We start from the raw sequence: 25780 nt of genomic DNA, 5'->3' as shown, positions 1-25780 counted from the left end.
CTTCATTAACTTTTTAATGGTTTTCAGGTGAGGGAATATAGATTAAAGGCAGATTTCCATGCCATTTCTTGCCAAAGGAAATCATTGCACTTTGTAAGTTGTAATTAGACATAGGTGATACTTTATAGCATGCTCATGACAGAAGTAACTGGAGGAAATTGTTTTTTCGATGACTTGCTGCACTTGGAAATTTTGGGTTACTTTAGGTGGAGGTTTTGACCTTGTGGTCGAGCATCACATATTGAAGGCAGTGGGCTTGCTCACTCTTTCATTTTCCAATGTTACAGAGGAGGGGAGACCTTGCTTCAGACTCTCTTCTCCAACAACTAAACAACAAAATAAGTTGCTTCAGGACCTGTGCTTTTTGGAGAATGCTGAGAGTTCTGCAAGATTGCTGACATTTATTTTTTTTTAAAAAGACATTTAATGTTTCATATCTTTGTACCTTGAAGATTTCCCTTTATTAGTGTTTTCAGATTTTCAAAAACTCTTCCCCTTAACACGATCTAAACTATTGCATCTATCCACCATTCTAACATTGATCTCAATTATCTGGAAGGTACCAAGCAGACACCGGATGCTTTCCCTGTAAGAAATTAAACATAAGAGGATATATGAGCTGGGCCATTTTTGTGTGCCTCTTAGCAACCAGTCACACAGACTGACAGAGTCCAACGGGTAGGTGGCCTAATTTGCCCTTGGTGCTGCTATGATGTATGGTGTAATAAAGAGCAAATCTAACTTATCAAAACAGTCTTCCTATAAAATACATGATAAAAATACTGAGAAAGTGTTAGAAACTCTGCATTGATAAGACATTAGTCCGTAAAAACAATTTACAGTTATGAGGCATCGTTTAAGTGTCACAGCACAATTAAATATATGCTTTGCATGTAGGTCAACCATTAAATCTGAATGATCACAAGGCTACAGGTTCAACTTTTCTCTTGTGAAGAGCTGGTGATCTTTGCATTGATAAAAGATATTGAGAGGGAGACCAGGCAGCTGCAGTGAGATTGAAAGCCATAAAGGGAGGCTTCCCTACCCTGTTGTTGCGTACTTGCTGTTATCTTGTCAAGAACATGCTGGCGAACAGTATTAGGTGAGAGTTACTCCTGCAGCTTTCCAACTGCAGCCTTCTGATAATTTGAAGTTATTTTTTGCACTGAAAAAAATTGGAATTATCCCATAATTTTAATTAAAGAATGCAAATAAAACATCATAGAGGGAATTTAGTGCTTAGAAAATTGAATAACCAGATCATTTGAAGTAAGTAAGTGAAGAAGACTTTCATTTGTATAGTGCTTTTTAGGACCACTGGATGTCTGAAAATGCTTTACAACCAATCAAGTCAAGTTTATTTATTAGTGTCACAAGTAGGCTTACAAACTATTACTACAAATTAACCCTACCATGAAGTTACTGTGAAAATACCCTAGTCACCACACTCTAGCGCCTGTTTGGGTACACTGAGGGTCAATTTAGCACGGCCAATGCACCTAACCAGCACGTCTTTCGGACTGTGGGAGGAAGCCAGAGCACCGGGAGGAAACCCACGCAGGCACGGGGGGGAACGTGCAGAATCCATACAGACAGTGACCTGATCCGGGAATCGAACCCGGATCCCTGGCGCTGTGAGGTAGCAGTGCTTGCCACCGTGCTGCCCCAGATTATTGTGTAGTGCTTTTCAGGACTGCTGGACGTCTCAGTGCTTTACGGCCAATCAAGTCACTGTTGTAATGTAAGGAGTGCTGACTCCCACAAACAACAATGTTATAACGACCACGCCGTCTTTTGTTTTTGATGATCTAGATTGAGGAATAAATATTGACCAGGACACTGGGGAGAATTCCTCTGCTCTTCTTTGAAATGATGTCATGCAATATTTTGCATTGACCTGAGCAGACAGATGGGCCTTGGTCTCAGTTTAACATCTCATTTGAAATATGGCATCTCCGACAGTGCAGCGCTCCCTCGGCACAGCACTGGAGTGTCAGCCTTGATTTTTGTGTTGACACCCTGGAGTGGGGGGAGTTGAACTTTGTGGCTCAAAGGTGAAAATGCTACCAACTTGAGCCACAGTGTTAACATAATTAATTGGAATTCCAGGATATTTTCAGTTAGTGTTATGAATTATTTTGTACTTTGTTTGCACCAGAGCTTCCTAATTGTTGCAATTGGGATTTGTTGATGCTGGAGACCAGGAAATCATTGGGGATTTATGAGACCTGATATCTCTACATGGCGTAACCAGTCACAGTTTGGGCGTCTCTGCATTATATTTGGGCACAGTAAGAGGTCTCACAACACCAGGTTGAAGTCCAGCAGGTTTATTTGGATTCACGAGCTTTCGGAGCACAGCTCCTTCATCGGGTGAGTGACTCACCTGATGAAGGAGCAGCGCTCCGAAAGCTCATGATTCCAAATAAACGTGCTGGACTTTAACCTGGTGTTGAGATTCCTTACTGCGCCCACCCTGGTCCAACGCTAGCATCTCCACATCATCATTATATTTGTGGTTCTGCAAGATTTAAATGCATAATTTAATGCAAAGCAGTTATTATCTACGTTAGTGATTGTGACAACAGAAACTGCCAATTGTTACATTCGGACATTACTGTGTGACATAACTATATATTGTAGCATCAATTTAATCTTGTATGTTAAGTATTGGGAAGAGTTACTTGCAAGTAAACATTAGAGGTAAGTTTTTTTTAATATTTATAACAGCAATATTTAATTCGGAGATAAGGAAAGCAGACTAGCCCGTTCCACCTCAAATGATGGGGACAAAGGCATCACGATTACTTTTCACCAAGACAGTTAATTTATTTTCCTTGGTCAACTTTGTCAGGGTTAAAGTTATAATTCCTTTCCTGTTCCGTAAAATTGACTTATTAAGTCTATTGTGCTGGTATTATGAATTCAACTTTATCTCTATAGTACAGAGCTGGCTAGTACAGGGGTTTTTTTTTTGTTCAAGGGAACTCTATTGTATTCAGCCACTTAACATCATTGAGGCTATTTGTAGACTGTTCTGCAGGATTTAATAGGATATTTCTCTGCACAAGACCAATGGCAAATTTTGTTTGGCATTCTGTTTTGTAGAGTTCCATTGGAAAGTATTGTTGCAGAAAGAAGCCCTTTGAGATTTTTTAAGAGGGTAGTTCTGTTTGGCAAGATGCAGCAAACATGAATATTTATTAATGTAGGTCTCTGCTTTTAAAAGCTGCAAATCTCACCAAAACTTAAAATTGTTTTAAAACAAATTTAGTTCCAATTTTTTGTGTAGGCGTATACAGATTGACAACATTCATGTTCCGTTTAAAGTTTATTTATTAGTCACAAGTAGGCTTACATTAACACTGCAATGAAGTTACTGTGAAAATCGCTTTAAATTGAGGGGTGATAGATATAGGACAGATGTCAGAGGTAGGTTCTTTACTCGGCGAGTAGTAAGGGCGTGGAATGCCCTGCCTGCAGCAATAGCGGACTTGCCATCATTAAGGGTATTTAAATGGTCATTGGATAAACATATGGATGATATTGGAATGGTGTAGGTTAGATGGGCTTTAGATTGGTTTCACAGGTCGGCGCAACATCGAGGACCGAAGGGTCTGTACTGCGCTGTAATATTCTATGTTCATACTGATTTTGTGACTCATGCACCAGGATTCCCAGATCCCTCTGTATCTCAAGTTCTGCAATCTCTCTTCATTTAGATAATATGCTGCTTTTCTAGTTTGCTTCCAAAGTAGATAAGGTCTCATTTTCCCACATTACACTCCATCTACCAAATTTTTGTCCACTCACTTCACCTATCTATATCCCTTTGCAGGCTCCTTAAATCCTCTTCACAACTGACTTTCTGACCTATCTTTGTGCCATCAGCAAACTTATTCTGTCCCTTCATCCAAGCCAAATCGCGAATGGTCAAGACACTAGGACTGAGCCCTGTGGCACTCCACTAGTTATGAGGCCATTGGGGATGAGAAAAATATCAGCCATGATTGAATGGCGGAGCAGACTCAATGGGCCGAGTGGCCTAATTCTGCTCCTATGTCTTATGATCTTGTACGTTGCCAATCCGAAAGTTACCCATTTATGCCTACTCTCTGTTAGCTAACCAATCCTCTATCCATGCTGATATGTTACCCCATACACAACCTTTTTTTTTGAGAGTGGGGGGGAAGATACTTCATAAGTCACTGCCTTGAGAAGAGGTGGAAATTGGGAAAAACGGGCAAAGAAAGAAAATGGCAGAGAACATGTTTGTTTCTTTCAGATGCAGCATGTGAACTTAGTAATTTAGTTATTTGTGTTCGCATAACAACTTCACCCAGTTGATAAGACGGTTGAAGAGATAAGCGCATATCTTAATGTTTTACATAAAGCCAGCCATTCAGCCACGGTCTGAATATTATTCTGGGGTAGGGCTCTTCTTATCTGATGTCAATGTGCCATCCTGAGACTAGTGTTGCATTTGAGTCGAATCTGCTCACGAAATAAGTTGTTTGAGAAATGTTGGTTGCGATTCTCCTGTGAGATTGTGGCTCCCCACTAATGGGGAATTAGTGGCCCAGCCTCACTGGAGTGAAGGAGGGGCAATCGGGGGGTGCCCCAGGGGATGGGTGGCGGGGGTGCCCCTGCACATTGGCACTCCGGTGCCAATGCCTGGATGGCACCTTGGCACTGCCCATCAGGCATTAGGCGGTGCCGAGGGGGCAGGGGACATGGGGGGGCCTGATGGGAGCGATCGGTGGGGGAGGGGGTCCCACTGTCACTCTGCATAGGGATCAGTAAGGGGAAGAGGGAGGCCAGTGATCGGGGTGAGCTGGTGGGGGGATAAGAGGGGGAGTGGGTCGGCACTGCGGGAGGAGGGGTGACTGGAGATCAGGGTGGGCCAGGAAGGGTGGGGGGGCGGGTGGTCAGTGTTGGGACCGGAAATGGTCAGGGGGCCAGCGATCGGGCTGTGGGGGGCGGAGAGCCGGGGTTGCGGGGGTCGTGTGGCCAATAATCGGGAGGCCATCAGTGCAAGGCCACTGCGCATGCGTCGACCTCGGCACTGACAGATCGGTGCATGCACGGTCGCCTGATCAGCGCACTGATTTCAATGAGAATAGGCCCTGTCCCCTAACTTTTAATATTCACGTTGGTGGCCTTTGCAGTGCGCAGAATGTAGAAAGTTTTTCTCTGAACTCCCACTGAGAAAACCAATGTGAATTACTCCAGTTTTCACGCGAATTCGACACTTAGAATATTTTGGGGAGAATTGCAGCCGTCATGTGGAATCACAGTGAAGGGTTGGGTGGGGAGAACAGAGACTGCACGCATTAACATGCTACCACCACCTCCTCTCCCAGAAAGATATACTGGTGTGCAGTTGGTTCCAACTCCTTTTTTAAAAAATTTGAGCAGGGTTCAATGATGGCATGACCAAAATATCTCGCCCTCGAATACTACAGCACATTTCAAAGTTGGGTGTATCTCCAAAAGAATGGGGAAGCTGTTAAATACGGAGGAGTTTTTAACTTCAAAGGGCTTTATTTACAGGTTCCAAGAAAAAAGCGAACGTTTGTATGTTGTGAATTTTGTTTTTGAGTAGAAAATGGGATAAAACGTTGTCTATTGGGAGAGACGGTGGCACAATGGTTAACACTGTTGTCTCACAGCGCCAGAGACCCGGGTTCAATTCCCGGCTTGGGTCACGGCCTATGCGGAGTCTGCACGTTCTCCCCGTGTCTGCGTGGGTTTCCTCCCACAGTGCGAAAGACATGCTGGTCAGGTGCATTGGCCATGCTAAATTCTCCCTCAGTGTACCCAAACATGCGCCAGAGTGTGGGATTTTAACTAACTTCATTGCAGTGTTAATGTCAGCCTACTTGTGACACTAATAAACTTAAAAAGAATGCTTGTCAATTTCAATGGCTCATTTTGAGTTCATCCACAAAAACTTTTTTTTTTTTCCTTTTTGCCCCGTGCACACCTCTCCATGAGCCAGCCATCGCGTTGCAAATTTAATTTTTAAGTGACAAGTGAGCACTTACCATTGTAAATTAACTTGTTGGTATTTTCCATATGCCTTCGTTTTTGCTGAGTCAATGTAGCTGCAGGCTCTGAAAGTGGTTGAGGAGCTCTGTGTATTGGATTGTTGAGGATTTTCCCAACACTGCAAAACCTTTAACTGTCAACTGGGCAGTGCCACTGGTTATTGACTTTGCATTCTTAATAAGCAAGAAAGGTAAAGAGCAAAGCTTGTGATTATGAACCATGGTAATATAACCAGGATTATAGTTCAGCATAAGTTGAAGCCAATTCTGCAGTAGCCAAACTCGCACAGGTAAGACTATTTTTATTACATAATAGAAATATATGTATTCAAGCCTTTCCCTATTTCTCTACCCCCACCACTTCCCAAAAAAAAAAATCTGCAGCAAAAGACTGGTTTGGATCCTTAAGCGGTTTGTTAATATTGTCAGCGTTTTGGGGAAGTGAAGGAAGAAAAGTCTAATTTTATTGGTGCGGCTGCTAATGGAGTGGTTTTCAGGAGGAAAAAAGAGGCAGGAATTGTGACTTTTGGTTCTCAAAGCGCAGTTTTAAAAATAAATCTGGAATTCCATGCGATGGAAAAAAGACATTGACTTATTCTGCCACTTTGTCAGTGACCCTGATTATTGGTGCCATTGTGCATTCCAGTGGCTTGACAGTGGCTGCTGTCAGCTTGATAATAGGAATATAATAAATATCCATGATAATTCTTAGTAATAGATAATTATTGTCCAAGATACACAAATCGATCTCTCAAACCTAGTCACTGAACCATTAAAGGGAGCATGCGGCCAATAGGTAGATGATGCAATCTTTTTGATTGACAAAAACCACTGAGTTAACTATTAAATAACAGAACTGCAAGACAGCAATGCATGTATGTTGCTTGCAAGAGTCATAAAAATTTCCTCTTCATCCATTTTATCTTTTTGATGGGGAGGAGTGGGATTCCTATTTGCTTTTTATCATTTCTGTAGCCAGCAATGTTGCATGGCCTGTTTATGTCTCTTGGAACAATAGACGTTGCTGTGTTTCATTCAAGAATTGCTAATTCTGTATTTCTCTCTTCCCCTTAGGTTGTAAAGAAACAAACCATGAATGTGGGCACCGCTCACAGTGAAGTCAATCCAAATACCCGGGTTATGAACAGCCGTGGGATCTGGCTGTCTTATATCCTGGGCATCGGTTTGCTTCATATCATTCTCTTGAGCATCCCTTTCTTCAGTGTGCCGGTAGTATGGACGCTCACTAACGTAATTCACAATTTGGTAAGGCTGGTTGAAAAAGCAGATTGTTGATAAAGATGCAGTAATGCTTTTCTAACTGTTTTAGATACTTTTGTTTAGGCGTGCTAAGATGATACTCTGGGGCGGCACAGTGGTTAGCACTGATGCCTCAGCGCCAAGGACGCGGGTTCAATTCCGGCCTCGGGTCACTGTCTGTGGGGAATTTGCACATTCTCCCCGTGTCTGCATGGGTTTCCTCCAGGTGCTCCAGTTTCCTCCCACACTCCAAAGATGTGCAGGTTAGGTGGATTGGACATGCTAAATTGTCCCTTAGTGTCAGAGGGACTAGCAGGGTAAATATATGGGGTTACGAGGATAGGGCCTGGGTGGGATTGTTGTCGGTGCAGGCTCGATGAGCCAAATGGCCTCCTGTACTGTAGGGATTCTATACTCTGCTGTTTTGTCCTCCTGGTTTCATTGTTTATTTTGCATTTTGATTTCTTTTAGATTTAATTTTTTTTCCTCCTCCTAAGTCAGTTGCCATAAAGTTTAAGTTTTAAAAAGGCAGAGGTATGAGCACGATGAAACATGAAGATGGAAAGCTTTAAAATCAGCCTGCACTTCCCGAGAATTCCCCGGTTTATACGCAATTGCATAGGCTTCTCAGCTTTGTTTTCCAGTCTTCCTGCAAGATGGGGCACCTGACTGGAGAAGTTGCTTTGTTCGGCTTGGATGATGGAGTAGAGTGTTTTATATCCAAGGAGTACTCTATTTAATTCTATGCACCATCCTTCACGATGGTTAATGGCCTCGGAGAGGCTGCTACACACATTCAACTGAATCATACCAGAGCTAATAGTGTTAAATTTATGAGGACAGATTGTGTGGACTGAGCTTGCATTCTCTTGACTATAGAAGATTAAGGGGTAATCTAGTTGAAGTCTCTAAGACGCTTAAATGCTTTGTTTAGGTAGATAGAGGGGAACCATTTCCTGTGGAGGACAAATCCAGAACGTGGGGGCTTAACCTCAAAACTAGAACTGTGTTGTTCAGGGCTGATGTGAGGAAACCCTCCTTCACACAAAAGGGACTGAAATCTGAAACTCTGTTCCTCCCCCAAAAAAAGCCGACACTATTTCAAAACTGCTATTGATAGATTTTTGTTGGGAAAAAAAGTATTTCAGGATGTGGAACCAAGGCAGGGAAATGGAGTTAAAATAATCCACTTTAATCTGGTTCAGCGGCAGAGCAGACTGGAGTGGCTGAATGACCTACTTCTGCTCCTATGTTTCTGTTCTGTCTGAAATAGCTGAACTGACTTGTTCAGCTTGCATTAATATGCACGAGGCAGTCACTTGTACATCTACCAAGTTATTGCCATCTCGTGCATTTGAATGCAAGCTGAAACGAAAACAGAAAATGCTGGAAAATCTCAGCAGGTCTGACAGCATCTGTGGGGAGAGAATGGAGCCAGCGTTTCGAGTCTAGATGACCCTTCGTCAGAGCTGGTGTAATACAAACTGGGCTAGTCATTTGTCTGTCTATTGAGTTAATGCCTTCGTTGATCAATGCTGGTTAGCTTCGGGTTTTCCCACTAATTCCACCCCTCCCCAACTTAAACAAAGATGAAGTGTAAAGAGGTAATAATGCTGATAATTCAACTAAATCATTTGTTATTTACTTGAATCAAGGTAACTAATAAGTAGAGAAGTCATTGCTCTTGTGATGTATAACCATAGAATCCCCGACAGTGCAAATGGAGGCCAATCGGCCCATCGTGTCTGCACTGACTCTCTGACAGAGAGTATCATAGAATCCCTACAGTGCAGGAGGAGGCCATGCAGCCCATCGAATCTGCACTGACTGTCTGACAGAGTATCTTACCCAACCCCCCCCCCCCCCCCCCCCACCCTATCCTTGTTACCCCACATAGTTATCCCGCTAATCCCCCTAACCTACACATCTTGGGACACTAAGGAGCATTTATCATGGCCAATCCACCTAATCTGGACTGTGGGAGGATACAGGAGCACCTGGACGGAACCCACACGGACACAGGGAGAACATGCAAACTCCATACAGACAATCACCCCAGGCTGGAATCGAACCTGGCTCTCCGGCATTGTGAGGCAGCAGTGCTGACCACTGTGCCATTGGAACTTCTAAAATAATTCAGTATGAATATTTGCTGACTCTGATCTGTTGTTCTGTGAGTGTATCATCTTGTCTCAATTTCCAAAATCTGGAGTTAACTTTAAGCATTCTAGTGGCATTAGTTTATGATAGGTTCCATTTGCTTGTGTATTAGAATCATAGAATACCTACAGTGCAGAAAGAGGCCATTCGCCCCATCGAGTTTGCACCAACAACAATCCCATCCAGACCCTATCCCCGTAACTCCACATATTTGCCCTGCTAATCCCCCTAACACTAAGGGACAATTTAGCATGGCCAATCAAGCTGACTCGCACATTTTTGGACTGTGGGATGAAACCGGAGCGCCCGGAGGAAACCCACGAGGAGAATGTCTGTCTGTGTGGAGTTTGCACAATGACCCAAGCCAGGAATTGAACCCGGGTCTCTGGCGCTGTGAGGCAGCAGTGCTAACCACTGTGCCACAGGTGCCACCCCTATTCCTGGCTTCCTGGTTTTTGTTATACCTCCACGATTTATTTTATCCTGAATTTGTGAAAGATGTTATTTAAGTACCATTTTATTCTTGCCCACTCATGAGCTTTGAACCTCTGCATTGTTTGTTCTTTTCATTCGCAACCTCTGTGTACTGTGCCCACATTAACTCAAGGATACTACACCTTTTGAATGTTTTGATAAGGTGTTGAAATGCTTGGCCTGGCTGCCTCTCCCACTGGGCTGAACAAAGCTGCGTGTTCTGGACTGTGCAACTATTCTTCTCCCACTGCCATTGAGAGAATTTCTGTAATTTAAATTGCTCTTTTCTAGCAGTACATTTTTGACAGTCACGTTTTCTGACTCTAGCGATGTGTCAACCTCTGTGACTGCCCAAATGCAATCTATCAGTGAAATTTAACATTGAGCAATTCTCCAATCTCACCGATAAAGATCGGCTCCTACGCAGGAGGCCATCCTCAGTGGCCTGATTCACTGTCGAAAATTCATGCTCGGCATGTGCCTGCTAACCCTCGCAAATGGCATCCACCAATCCAGCTTGCTGCTGTTGGCACTACTTTCTTCTTCTTGCCCTTTTTCCTGCAATTATTTCCAGCAACCAGTGCAGGAAAGCCACCTTGGGAACCAGATAATGCTGAGAGGCAAACTGATAGATACATGACCGGAGACTGGTGGGGGAGTCCATGCATGTACACGCCACTTACATCTTGTGCTTCCTAAACATCAAGACCACCCAGCGATTTATTCCGACTTCTGAAGAAATGTTCAGAAGTGGATGTTGCTGAGCCTTTGTCCTTGGTTGGCTGAGCAGGTGTTGGGTGTCTGCAGTCATGTGGTTTTGGTATACCAAGCACATAAGCTAACACTAGGATGAATTTCAGCCTTATATAGAACATAGCAAAAATACAGCACAAACAGGCCCTTCGGCCCACAAGTTGCGCCGGTCATGTCCCTACCTACCTAGGCTTATATATTGGCTTACCTATAACCTTCAATCCTATTAAGTCCCATGTACTCATCCAGAAGTCTCTTAAAAGACCCTATCGAGTTTGCCTCCACCATTATGAACGATTGCTAAACAGTATCTAGTGATGTGGACCCTCATCTTTTTTTTAAATCATTCAAAGGATGTGGACTTCTCTGACTAAGCCAGCATTCATTGCCTATCCCTAATTGTCCTTGAGAAGGTGGTGGTGAGCTGCCTTCTTGAATCGCTGCAGTCCATGTAGGTACACCCACAGTGTTAGGGAGGGAGTTTCAGGGTTTTGACCCAGCAACACTGAAGGAATGGCATTGTAATTCTGAGTCAGGATGGTGAGTGACTTGCAGGGGAACTTGCAGGTGGTGGTGTTCCCATGCATCTGCTGCCCTTGTCCTTCAAGAAGATGTACTCATGGGTTTGGAAGGTGCTGTCTACTGAGTCTTGGTGAGATGTAGATGATACACACAGTGCTGCCACCATCAGGGGTGGAGGGAGTGAATACTTGAAGAAGGGGTGTCAATCTAGTGGGCTGCTTTGTTCTGGATGGTGTCAAGCTTCTTGAGTGTTGTTGGAGCTTCACTCATCTGGGCAAGGGGAGAATATTCCATCATGTTCCTGACTTCTGCCTTGTAGATGGTGGACAGGCTTTGAAATCAGGAGGTGAGTTACTCGCTGCAGGATCCCTAGTCTCCATATTTTTAGTTTTCTCCTAATACTATGCAATGGTGCTTTCACACCGAAAGCATGCGTTGCATTTTAAATTTACTTACCTACAAGCAGGTGAGTTTGTCTATTTAAGGCAAATGATAACAGAAGATGAGAAATCGTATGAGGAAAGGCTGAGGGGCTTGAGGTTGTTTTCGTTAGAGAGAAGAAGATTAAGAGGTGACTTAATAGAGGCATACAAGATGATCAGAGGATTAGATAGGGTGGATAGTGAGAGCCTTTTTCCTTGGATGATGATGGCTAGCATGAGGGGACATAGCTTTAAATTGAGGGGTGATAGATATAGGACAGATGTCAGAGGTAGGTTCTTTAATCAGAGAGTAGTAAGGGCGTGGAATGCCCTGCCTGCAGCAGTAGTGGACTCGTCAACATTAAGAGCATTCAAATGGTTATTGGATAAACATATGGATGATATTGGAATAGTGTAGATTAGAGGGGCTTTAGATTGGTTTCACTGGTCGGCGCAACATCGTGGGCCGAAGGGCCTGTACTCCGCTGTAATGTTCTATGGCAGATGCAATGCTGAAGTTGGAAGAAAGATGGAGATGATAAAGGATGTGTTAACAACAAAACCCAAGTTTGCAACAAGGAGAAAAACTCATAAAATGCAACATTCCATCCACTTTCCTATCTGCCTCAGAAACCTGGATAATAAATAAAGATCTATGGAAGAAAATAGGCATGTAGATGCTGAGACGTATGCTTAAAAATTCCATATACAGACCCTCAGACAAATAAAGAGGTGCTTGAAATAGCAAGAGCAAAAAGAACTTTAAAAAAGCGACATCTTTAAAAGAAAACGTCAGTATTTTGACCATTTGATCGGAGCTAAAAAGCTACAGAGATCTCTTCCAGAGGATAAAGTGAAGGTCAGCAGAACGAGGGGTGGACCTAGGGGTAGTTGGATAATGGACTTCACAGAGCGGTTGCAAACAAGTTGCAATGGATGTGAGGATGATACAAGGCGGACCAGCGTGACGTACCATGACAGCAGATCTCCTGGCCGGAGGAGCTGCCAACAGCAGCAGCAGCATTTACATCTGGCCCATATTCAGCACACTTATCCCAAATCTATTCAATCTGAACTCAGTTTTAATCAGTGCAAATCCACTGTAATAAATTAGAATTCCTGCTCGGAGGTCATGTGGTGGAAGTTCCACACTTCTCCAATAGGGGACACCTCTGAGGTTCTGATTAAACATTTTAACACGAATAATAAAAGTGGATTCTACTTGATTGCATTTGTCTTTTAGACTGAGCCTCAGAGTTCTCGATGCTGATACGGTGCCAAAAATATTGAAGTGTTCTGATCCAGAAAACCAACATCGCTCAGTCTGATTACCACACGCGTACCTAGCTGGACCCTAATGCAGTAATTTGATTATCTTAGAAGAAATAGACCTTGATCTTTGAATTCTTTTAATTGTGTGAACAACAGATAAATGTAGAAAATGTTGCCCATTCCCTTCCATTTTATTTCCCAATTATGACATTTGGAAGATACTTTTGAAGAAGATTTTTTTTTTAGTAAGAAATCCGTTCAAGCAACTTTTTGACTTCACTTTGTTATTGCAAATTCGTGTTCATTTATAGACTGGTTTGTCAAGTTAATTATCAGGGACCATTGAGCAGCATCAAGGCAAAATACTGCGGATGCTGGAATCTGAAACAAAACAGAAAATGCTGGAAAATCTCAGCAGGTCCAACAGCATCTGTGGAGAGAGAATAGAGCCACTGTTTCGAGTCTGGATGACCCTTCGTCAGAGCTTAGCAACAGTTAGTTTGAGACATTTGCTTAAGATTTTTCAATCGTGTTGTTTCAGAAGATTCTGATGGAAAGCACTATGAAGTGTCATGTGATCCCTGTGAAGATGTACCAATTTTTAAAGTTTCTATCTCCTGCCACCGTAACTTGGCTGTACAAGATCACTGCTGATACTTGCCTGCTCATTGGTCCACACAGAGATCCAATGACATGCACATGTCAGTTTAACCAGCTCACCACCGACTTATTTTGCTTTCTAACTCGGTTTTGCAATACAGCTCCCACGCATCACTTAGCCAGCAGGTTGCTCGTAACACCTGGCTCACCAGCATGTTACTAACACTTGGACAAAATGTTCCTCTGCAGCAGTTTCGTGAAGGGGCAAAATCCTGCCTTAAAATGCCTTCACATTCTGTTACATTCTCGCATCTCTTCGGTTTAGGAAGGGTCAATGAATTAGTGATATTGCAGAGAGCAAAATATGATTTTGCAAAGTACTGGCAGCCACTTTATTTTGACATGTGACACAAAGTTCTGGCAAGTAAATGAGACGAGGTTCATGCCGCACATTGCCCTCTATAAAGATGGTGGCCACGCGTACATGGTGTTGGCAGCAAGCACAGCCTTTTAAGTATACTAGGCGACTTGTTTACAGAAAGGAATGTAAACCAGGTTATATGCAAGGGTGAAAAGTTGTCTGGTTTGATCGTAGAATCCCTACAATGCAGAAGAGGTTATTCGGCCCATCGAGTCTGCACCGTCTCTCTGACAGAGTATCTTACCCAGGCCTCCTCCCATCCTATCCTTTTACCCCACACATTTACCATGGATAATCCACCTAAGGGGTTAAGGACAGACACTAAGGAGCAATTTAGCACGGCCAATCAACCTAACCCGCACACCTTTGGACTGTGGGAGGAAACCGGAGCACCCGGAGGAAACCCACACAGACACGGGGAGAACATGCAAACTCCACACAGTCACCCAAGGCCGAATTGAACCTGGGTCCCTGGAGCTGTGAGGTAGTCGCGCCAGCCACTGTCACCCTGAGTAAATGGCATTGAGTTGAAACTTTGAAGTGGGATTTTATGAAGTGAGGTAGCAGTCTCGTAGATGTGCACGGAAGAGGGTTACAGTATATGCGTGCACTGAGGGATGAAATTAAGATAGTGGTCAGAAAATTTGAGACAAACATAAGAGCAACATTGAATAGCGCAGCACAATGGTGAGAGCTGAGGTGAAAGATGGGGAAGATCTTGAAACTTGACAGGTTACTGAGAAAGAAGAGTATGGAGGTCAACATTGCATGACAAGAAGTGTGTTGTGTTGATTGCAATGTTATGCAGTAGAGTGTTGAAAAAATAAGTGGATTGCTTGTAATTGTCCCTTGTTTTTTGAGCAAATCATGCTCGCTCTGAGCATACTTATGTGTTTGACGCAAAGCTCAAGTTCATAAGTTACAACTCTAACAGAAGAGGTAAATTGTGGTTAAACGATATCTAATGGAGATCATTTATCTGGATTTTTAGAATATGTTTGATGAAGCCTGGTTAGTGAAGCCCCTAAAGATTGAGATTGGTGGAGTAAATGACAGATTTAGCTGCGTTGGAAACTGGCCGACCAACACAAATGAGCAGCTGGAAATAGAAGAAGACTTTAGCTTGGGGGAGGAAGGGTTGTCGTGATTTTTAGACCTCTACCTAATATCTGGAACGTGGAGGCAAATAGATTTTTTAAAATTCATTCGTGGGACATGAGTGTCGCTGGCTGGCCATCCCTAATTGCACTTAAACTGAGCGGCTCACTAGGCCATTTCAGAGGGCAGTTGAGAGTCAACCATATTACTATGCCTCTGGGATCACATGTAGGCCAGACTGGGTAAGGACGGCAGATTTCCTCCCCTGAAGGGTATTAGTGAACCAGATGGGTTTTTCCAACAATCAACAATGGTTTCATGGTCATCAGTAGATTCTTAATTCCATATATTTCTTATTGAATTCAAATTCCGCCATCTGCCATGGTGGGATTCGAACCCAGGTCCCCAGAACATTAGATGAAGTACAGTAAGAGTAAATGAGCTAATAAGCTATGGCTAGGTGAAGACTGTAATGGAGATTGTGCCCCTCAAAGGATCTAGACAGTGAGTGTGCTTAAATGATGGATGTGGGTATATAAATGGCTTGCACGTTACATGCATGGAAGTGTGTACACAATGAAGTGCTCCTTGACCAAGATAGAATGTCAAATGTGTTTGCAGAATATTCACAAAGTATATAGTAAATGTGAAGCCGGGATGTTGAAAGGGATAATCGATTACTGAGAATTACTCGAGTGTTTGAGTGCAAATAGATTTCTTCAGAAATCCACCCGGTGCCCTGATGAGTAAAGGCCTGCCGAGTCTACTGTTCAGTTAAGCAGACTGAAAGGCCTTGGGTTCAAATGGATCTGCGTAATTCAAGCCACCCCACCCTGTGAAAGAACATGGATGCATGGAGAGAATTTGGAGAAAAGTAATAAGAATGGCTCTGATTTGAGGCTGTAGTTCAGGAAGCGACTCAAGAAAACTTTAGTGATTGAAATAAGAGTTTAACAATCATTATGTTCTGGATCTTCAGAATGGTGAGAGACATGGATAATATAAACGTAAGCTGACTATTTAGTTAACAACCACCTGCATTCGTTTTGCTGCCTTTAATGTACAACTTGTGTGCAACAAATTAAAAAATGCAAGGAAACAATGGATGAGCCAAAGGAGGAGAGATTATAATGTGTAACCAAAAGTAGGTTTAAGATGGGCCTTAAAAGGAAAAGGGGTGATGGTGAGATCTAGTGAGGGAATTTCAGAACCTGGCTGATAGTGGGGTGAAGGGATGGTGGGATGCATAACAGGCCAGAGTCAAGAGTTTGAGAGGGTTTATATAGCTACCGGAGGTTACAGAAATAGGAAGGGGTGAAGCCATGAAAGGATTTGAACACTTAAGATGAGAATATCAAATTTAAGATGTTGGGAGACAGATCAAGAGATCTACAATGGGGGGGGAGTAAGATTGGAAACAGGCAGTGGAATTATAAAAGAACAGGTTTATGAAAGGGAGGATGGAAAGCCACTGAGTAGACTATTGCGAGTCTGGCGGTAACGTTCAACTCAGGGTCACGTTGTCTTTAGCCTTCCTTGGTCAAATGGTCTCCAGATGCTCATGCGTCTTGTAAGTGGTGAATAATCACCTGGGTGGGATATCAGGTTGCCACGAGCATTTGAACTGTACCCCAATATAAACCTCTGTCTTCCTGAGGGGAGAAAAGCTTGCATCCTAAATGAATACCCGTGTAGCAACTGGGCCAGCTACATTGCAAAATATAAGGGCATAAGAAGTGGTAGTAGAAGGCGTAGGCCATTCAGCCCATCGGGCCTGCTCTCCATTCAATAAGATCATTCATGGAATTATAGAATCCTGACAGTGAGACCATTCGGCTCATCAAGTCAGCACCGACTCTTATCTGGGCCCTAATCCCCGTAACCCCACGTATTTGCCTTGCTAATCCGCCTTAACCTACACCTTGGGACATTAAGGGGCAATTTAGCATGGCCAATCAACCTAACCCGCACCCCTTTTTGGACCGTGGGAGGAAACCGGAGCATCTGGTGGAAACCCACGCAGACATGGGGAGAACGTGTAAATTCCATAGAGACAGTCACCCAAGGCTGGAATTGAACCAGGGTCCCTGGCGCTGTGAGTGCTCACCACTGTACACTGTGCTGCCCTATTGGCTGATCTGATTATGGCCTTAACAACACTTTTTTCTGCATGTCACCCCACTCCCCCGAACTCTTGTCAATCAAAAATCTGTAACTCCACCTTGGAATATATTCAATATCAAATCTGCTGCTCCATGCTGATAGATTCAATGAAGATGGTTTTGAAATATTTTGTGGTAAAATATGGAATTAATTTCCCTAATTCAAGAGTCCTTATCTTCCAAAGTTATAGATAGAATAATGAACCTATGGCATCCACCACTTATTAAAACGTGAGAGCTGTAAAGGTCAACAGACTTGAGAAGCTTTTTACGATTTGTACTGGATATTTTTTTGAACTGAAACATTAATATCTTGCATATTGGTGTCAGTACCAGTCGTCTCGAGATAGGGTTATCTTAATATTTGCTGTCAACTGGATTGAAGGAATGTACCACAATTGGCGTGTTTACAGCATTCCAGGTATCTGTGTAACCCTCTTTTTTTCCCTTTCTGCCTCCAGGGAATGTACATATTCCTGCACACCGTAAAGGGAACACCGTTTGAAACTCCAGACCAAGGAAAGGCACGGCTGTTGACTCACTGGGAGCAGATGGATTACGGAGTGCAATTTACAGCCTCACGCAAATTCCTCACAATCACACCTATTATCTTGTGAGTCTGAGACATAACTATTGAAGACTGAGTCAGCCCAAGGAGCAGTGACCAATCTGGCACTCGTGATTTTATCTCCCTTTTAAGCATAGACTTTGTAATGCATCGTCCCTGAAAAATAATAGAAAACTTCCCTTCTTTTCCATCATTGATTATACAGAACAAAGAAAATTACAGCACAGGAACAGGCCCTTCGGCCCTCCAAGCCTGCACCGATCATGCTGCCCGACTTAACTAAAACCCCCTACTCTTCCGGGGACCATATCTCTCCGTTCCCATCTCATTCATGTACTTGTCAAGACGCCCCTTAAAAGTCACTACCGTATCCGCTTCCACTACTTCCCCCGGCAACGAGTTCCAGGCACCCACCACTCTGTGTAGAAAAAATCTGCCTTGTACAGCTCATTTAAAACTTGTCCCTCGCACCTTAAACCTATGCCCCCTAGTAATTGACTCTTCCACCCTGGGGAAAAGCTTCTGACCATCCACTCTGTCCATGCCTCTCATAATCGTGTAGACTTCTATCAGGTCTCCCCTCAACCTCCGTCGCTCCAGTGAGAACAAACCAAGTTTCTCCAACCTCTCCTCATAGCTGATGCCCTCGAAAAACCTTTGATCCTGAGCTGTACACTTCAGAAAACTACCAACTTCTGGTCCAACCAGAGCACCACTGGGGTTTCAACAATTTGCTTCATGCACTATATTATCAAAACTAGAAGGGATGGGGCTAGGGTTGGAAATCAGCCAGGATTCCCCTTGTTAGTTAGTTAGCTATGAAATCTGGAACTCCCTTGTCAGGGTACAGTGGCCTTTTGGTTGTAGTGGCCTCCAAGATCAAATAGTCCAACAATGCTGCCTAGTATTCGAGGTGATGAGCAATTGGAGGACTTTTATCACCCACGGCAACACAACCTGACACAACTCGCTGCCTTCACAAGAAATAAGGGGAGATAAAAAGTTCAAGAAAGTTGTTCCATTATTGCCATGTTTAAATGTTTCTACAAAATTCCAAAATAGAAGAAACAAATTTAACAATGAGTTGTCAAAATTTAGAATCTTTATGGTTTGAATCCAAAGATCTGTAAATAGGGCGGCATGGTGGCACAGTGGTTAGCACTGCTGCCTCACAGCGCCAGGGACCTTGGTTCGCTTCCTGGCTTGGGTCACTGTCAAAGAACAATACAGCACAGGAACAGGCCCTTCGGCCCTCCAAGCCTGCACCACTCATGTGCCCACTAGACCATTCTTTTGTATCCCTCTATTCCCAGGCTGTTCATGTGGTTATCTAGATAAGTCTTAAACGATCCCAGCGTGTCCGCCTCAATCACCTTGCTTGGCAGTGCATTCCAGGCCCCCACCACCCTCTGTGTAAAATACGTCTCCCTGACATCTGTATTGAACCTTGCCCCCCTCACCTTGAACCCGTGACCCCTTGTGTTCGTCACCTCCGACCTGGGAAAAAGCTTCCCACTGTTCACTCTATCTATGCCCTTCATAATTTTATACACCTCTATTAAGTCCCCTCATCCTCCGTCTTTCCAGGGAGAACAACCCCAGTTTACCCAATCTCTCCTCGTAGCTAAGACCCTCCATACCAGGCAATATCCTGGTAAACCTCTGCCTGTGTGGAGTCTGCGCGTTCTCCCCGTGTCTGCGTGGGTTTCCCCTGTGTGCTCCGTTTTCCTCCCACAGTCCGGAAGACATGCTGGTTAGGTGCATTGGCCATGCTAAATTCTCCCTCCGTGTCCCCGAACGGGCGCCGGAGTGTGGCAATTAGGGGATTTCCACAGTAACTTCATTACAGTGTTAGATTTGGGCTTTGTTGTGAAAATATTGCTGAGTCTTCAGGAAGGTTTTGATGCTTTATTTTTGTCTTTTCATTTCAAAAACAGGTATTTTCTTACCAGTTTTTACACAAAATACGACAAGTTACATTTTGTTATAAATACAGTTTCGCTGATGAGTGTCCTCATCCCAAAGCTGCCTCAACTTCATGGAGTCAGAATCTTTGGCATCAACAAGTACTGAATGCGACATCGCGAGTGTGAAAGAAAACGCTCTTGGAACGGCCATCAGCAGCAAGGACACATCATGTTCAGATATTAGGACTTATACCCGGCACCCTATAATCCCTCATCATGGACTTTTTAATTATGAGTAGTATCTTTGTGAATGAAGCAGCTCACTCGCGTTGGTTGCTCAGGTATCACATTAAATATTTGCAGTGCTCGGAGTAGAAAGCCTGCTTTTTTTTTTGTTTACTGCCTGTAGATCCTATTCTCCCAGACAATATTTCTGACGCAGTGATTGCCATCTTAAGTGGAGGAGACTTGGGCGTCGTAGACATTTAGTTGATACGGTGTGCGAATTTTGCTGTCTATTGTGACCAAACGGATGTAAAAGTATAACATGTAAATACTGTAATGAAAGTAGATTTATGAAGGTATGCTGTTTGATATTTGCAGAAGATTTGTTTTCAGTGTCACAATGGAAGCAGTTGCTGAAGGCTATAAAATCAATGCGTTTATGTGCATGCTCCAATATGGCAGGATTAGCTGTCCTTCACTATGTTGAGGTACTTGGAAACATGGTCTATGTGGCTTAGTAGCCTCTTTAAAGAGACAGTGCTGGTCTTACTGTGCATTTTAATTACTATCTTTTGCGGATAATTTTATTTATTTTGTTTTCTTTTTTTTCTCTATCTCATATACATTCAGTGTTGTGTGTGTGTGGAAAAATTCACTTGGGAGAATGTGAACACTAGTGAGGATGTTGAAGCACAACATATGAATGATGAATGTTTGACTTAAAGAGGTGTTTGTTGGATTTTTTTTTAAAGCATCTGAAGTGTTAAATAATATAGATCCTGTGTGTTTAAACGAGGACAGTGATTGAGGCTGGATACTTAGATTTGTCTACCCAGGACCTGTTTGTACGGAATCTCGATGTGATTTTTATTTTAACATTCAAAACCAAATCAGGATGTTAGATGTTGGAATACTGCAAAACATCAGCAATCATGCAATTTTCCTGTAAGTTTGCCACTTGCCTAACTTTTGTTCCTTTTTTAACAAAAATGTAATTTTGGTTGTCTGTTGTTCTATCAGAGTTTATTGTAATTTGACCAGCTGAAGAAATATGTACGAATTTCATTTGATTTATTTTTTTTCCCCTGGATGGTAGCAATGTATTCGACTTCTTTTCTATTCTATGGTATTCCTGCTGCACACTTGAAGCACGGGCTCGTTCCGCTGGTCCTGCTTGCAGTCTGTTAGGACTACAAAAATCATAGCACTGTGAATCATGATTTTAAGCAATAACATATGGAGACATGTACCATAGCAAGGGGTTGAAGCTATGCCTGGGTAGGGAGGCCGTGGCTGCTATATAGTGGGTTAGTTAGATTGCTGAACTTCTGCTTTTAGGAATTGGGCTTTGAAGCCAGCTCATGGTGAGAGGAAAGAGCTGAAGTTAGATTTTCGACGCCTCAACCCAGTTCCTAAGACCGTCTGTCTGATTTGGCAAAATCTGTCAAGACCATGAAGTTAACAGATCTGGGAAATGCTATGGTAATGGTGTAGTTGGGGTTAAGACAGATTGCTGCAACTTCAGTGAACATCTGATTTGTGCCATCCCTGATCTGAGTGTCTGATGCTGGTGCAGGGTGCTTTAGGAGATGTGCAGTATTATTTTCCCCCAGTGATTTTGGATAAAGAAGTTGTCAGCCACTCACATTGGTTCAGTGTGTTTCCATAGTGATTAATTGAGTCATGTAGATCAGGAAGGAGGGAGAAGCCAGGGACATGCCCTGTTTTAAATGTGTCAGCTAACTGTAGCTAGGGCAGTGGTGGAGACCCACGATTGGTCTCGCTGACTCTCGTTTACAGAGGAGAAAACAGTCTCTTCATAAACAGAGTCCAGCAACTATCCTCTTCTGGAGATGTGCTTGTGTGGACGCTGGACAAGATGATGATTGAACACCGCTAAAATGTCCCTTTTAATGACTGAACTAGTCACTCTGAAGGCTCACGCATTAATAACTAGGAACAAACACAGGAATTGATTGAAATAACGCACAATCGTGAATAGTGACTGCCACCTTGGACAAAGCTTATTGGTGTGTGGAACCGTGCACCAGCGAGGGGTTGATGATTTTGGTGGAGTAAGGGAGTGCAAAGCTACCATGGAGAGGAGAAAGCTAGAGAGCAAGTAAACCAATTTCCATTACCACCTGTATTTCCCTGCTGAGGTACACATGCAAATATGTTACTACTTTTCAATTAGACCTTGAATGATCCTGAGCTTCTAAAGAAATTTGCCATATATTTGTCTTTTGAAAATTTATACTCACACTGGGAAGAGTATCCTGAGGTGTTTTGGGTTAGGAGCCAATGTGGAATTGTCTACCAGTATAACCTAATGAGCAGAATACTCCACTATTGGCAAAATTGAAAGTTTACATATTTTTAAATCTTGGAATTTAATCATAACCCTCTCTCTTGCACTATTACTCAATTGTAGAAGAAATGCTAAAGTTGCACTTTTTAAAATGTTTACAAACTGACACCAGTTTTCTGCAGTGAAAAGGAAAGTAAGAGGAAAGCAAGTGGACTGCAGACTCGCATTTAAAAAGTCCTGTGCGAAATTGAACAACGTTCCGCAAATCAATTGTAATTCTACCTGAAGCATTACTTATCAAACAAGTTAACACTTGCAGCAGGTAACCCTGTCACCTCTGATCCTACAGCAGCACAGACTGTGTGTGTGCATGTGTGTGTGTAAACCTCTGATTTATTTTTGCACGTTGCTGAAGTCTGCTGAACTTTATTCGCAAAATGCTTGCAGGCGTTTTGTGTCAAGTTGTTCAAACTCAGTGCAAGGGTTGAACCAGTGAACAGGTTAACCTGCTGTAATCAGGAATTGTTAAACATTTTAAAATATTGCTTGACTATTCTAATCCGATGCCTTGTACAAGATGATTAAAGCTTTGAATTTATAGATTTTTGAATGCTGGTAAATAAAGACATCAAGGAAGGCTGTTTTTATAGTATTTTGATGGGTTCTGGATTGTCAAAAAGTAGCAAACCTTTGTGGTGAAAGTACAGTATATTTTTTTGTTTAACTTCCTTCCACTTTCAATACGTATCTTAAATAGATAGTAATGGGTGATGGGTTGGGACTGATGCAGTATCAGTGCTTAGCACCCCCTCCCTCCCAACCCCCTCCAACGTAGCAAATGTGGGAATTGATGGAGTGCTTCAAGTTCAGGACAACCCAGGGTCAAACACCTGCACTATTTTTATAGTGGCTGTAAGAGGTACGAATATCAAAATTATTGTGGTGGAATCTGAATTAAATATGTGCCAGGCTGGGCCTTTTTGAGTTTTATGCCAGTCTATCAGTTGTGATATTAACCATTTGAAGAATTATTTGCGTTGGGGACTAGTGTGTGTTTGTGTATTTGAACATCTTGTAAATAAGAGTTAATTTAGCATCTGGTTGCAAAAAGGGTCCTGTAAGCCAACTGCCCTTCTGCACGCAGATGTTTTTCATCTAGATCTTTGTAAGAAAGTGTGAATAATATTTTTATTACTCCTTTGTACAGTATTCTGATATTTAATAAAGGTCAGTATTCATGTAAACTTGTGCAGTCTCTTTTGTTCCCTCATTGCAACGCAGTTGAATGCGACCTGTTGCATTCACTGGAACTTTCAATTATGAAGAGAGAGTTAGGTGTAAGATTGAAGAAATCTAATTGCCCAACCGCCCCCCCTCCAATTTTCTTCCAATATATACATCCAAAAGCAGTCTGAAACATAAGTGAGAGATCATGCCTTCACCCCACGACCCCAGCATATTGCATGACCTATTGCTGTAATCAGAATGTTTTTTAAAAACTACGGTAATTGCCACTGTGCCCCTAATCACTGAAGCTTGTTTTATTTAACAGTTGCAACTTTATTGTAAGATATGGCAGCACTTTAACTCCAATTACTTTATAGTAAATGCAGAACTTATAAGACTTTTAATTAAAAGTGCAGAAGGTGGAAAATCTGATCATTTACCCTGTTTAATTCCTTTTCTTGTGGTTTATGATGCAGTCTCAAGTATTTGAAGCTTTAGAGCTGGAAATAGCCATAACCTTGTCCAGATAACTTATCACTCTCGTTATGCATGGTAAGATGTGAGCTTAGCAAGTCATTTTCACCAATACTAGTTGTTTTTTATTGAAGTAATTCAGTACCAAAAGGATTCCCTCTAAAGTCTTAACCATTTAGCATCGTGATTTCTGGATAGTAACTTCCACTGAGACTAATGACTGACTTCAGGAACAGTGTGAAATCACTTAAAGTGTGTGATGTATTCAAGTTTGAGTGGGGAATTTTTAATTCATATTTTAGGTACTGATTGTTAGCAGCCCTGTGTTTCTATCAGTGAATCTTTGTTACTCCTTGTTACCCAGTTAGGATTGTCGATTCAGTGGATGGAGTAAAACAGTTTAATCTCTGACATGGGTATGAACCAGAGAAAATGCTGGAAATACTCCAGGTCAGACAGCAGCAATGGAGAGAGAGAGAGAGACACAGAGCCAACATTTCGGGTCGAGGGCCTTTCATCGGATCATATTGTTCACATTTTGGTTTTCTTGGTCACATCTGCTGCCAGGAAAGGTCACCAACCTGAAACCTTAACTCAAGTTTCTCTCTCCACCAAAACTGCTTGACTGGCGTATTTGCATTATTTTCAATTTTTATTTGATTTCCAGCATCCATGGTATTTTGCCTTCCTATGGGGATGAACCAGAACTGTAGTGAAAGTTTCTGGCTGTAAGGATTCTAACTGGACTAGACAAGGTAGATGCAGGGAGTATGTTCCTAATGGTGGGTATGTCCCGAACCAGGGGTCACAGTCTGAGGATTCGGGGTAGACATTTAGAATGGAGATGAGGTGACATTTCTTCACCCAAAGACTGGTGAGCCTGTGGAATTAATTACCACACAAAGTTGTTGATGCCAAAACATTGAATGTATTCAAGAGGTGGCTGGATATAGCATCTGGGGCGAATGGGATCAAAGGTTATGGGGAGAAAGCAGGATTAGACTATTGAGTTGGACAATCAGCCATGCTCGTGATGAATGGCAGAGCAGACTCGAAGGGCCAAATGGCCTCCTCCTCCTGTTTCTATGTAACTGGAATGAAAGTTGGGCAGGTTTGATCAAATTCTAACTGTAGCACAAAAGTATCCTTTGCTGTTTGCTGGGAGAATCTAAAATCTTGTGGGTGGGTGTGTGCGCCTGGGAATGTTGGTACCAACACAAAAACAGAAAAGGCTGGAGAAACTCAGCAGGTCTGACAGCATCTGTGGAGAGAGAATAGAGCCAACATTTTGAGTCTGGATGACCCTTCGTCAGAGCTGAAGGCAACGCAAATCCTATTTGCACCAATGCTGTTCCATATTTTGGGATTAAGGCATGTTAGGACAGTAGTTAGACGTAACTTGCAAAAGCAGTTTACACTTTATTTTCAAAGGAAAAGTGTTGGAAGCCATTACTAAAGATGTTATAGCAGGGCACTTGAAAAAATTTAAGGCAATCAGTCAGAGTCTCTGGAACTCACTTCCTCAAAAGGCACTGGAGGCAGTCTTTGAATATTTTTAAGGCAGAACTAGATAGATTCTTGATCAAGTTAATAATTTATACCTGCAATTCTGTACTATTGCACAACCTTTTGATTTGCAAAATGAAAGATAAGATTACAGAATGCTGATAACTCTGGGATTAGTTTCAAACGTATGTTTAACAGAACAAGAAGCAAAGAGGGAGAGCACAGAGAAATCCCAATAAACATGACAACTAAAGTTGATGTGCATAAAATGGTTACAACAGAGAAGGAGGTCATTCAGCCCATCTTAATGCTAGCTCTCTGCAATGAGCAACTCAGCTAATCCCACTCCCCCGCCCTTTAATTTAGTT

At 42.7% G+C, this 25780-nt stretch overlaps 1 protein-coding gene across 4 annotated transcripts in view; it reads left to right on the top strand.

The window, feature by feature from the left end:
- Positions 1-23451, top strand: part of LOC144500713 (ORM1-like protein 3) — a 40713-nt gene extending 17262 nt beyond the window's left edge. For 3 of the 4 annotated variants that reach the window (XM_078224048.1, XM_078224049.1, XM_078224045.1), the window contains exons 2-4: positions 7125-7316; positions 17656-17807; positions 19700-23451. In XM_078224048.1, the coding sequence (XP_078080174.1) occupies positions 7143-7316; positions 17656-17807; positions 19700-19835 (462 nt within the window). In that variant the 5' untranslated portion in view covers positions 7125-7142 and the 3' untranslated portion in view covers positions 19836-23451. The remainder of the gene's footprint in view (positions 1-7124; positions 7317-17655; positions 17808-19699) is intronic. The other variant, XM_078224046.1, reaches the window with a different exon arrangement.
- Positions 23452-25780: the final 2329 nt, after the last annotated feature.

This window comes from Mustelus asterias, chromosome 11 (assembly GCF_964213995.1).
Source record: "Mustelus asterias chromosome 11, sMusAst1.hap1.1, whole genome shotgun sequence".
NCBI classification, from domain to species: Eukaryota; Metazoa; Chordata; class Chondrichthyes; order Carcharhiniformes; family Triakidae; genus Mustelus; species Mustelus asterias.
This window is presented reverse-complemented; position numbering and strand designations above follow the sequence as displayed.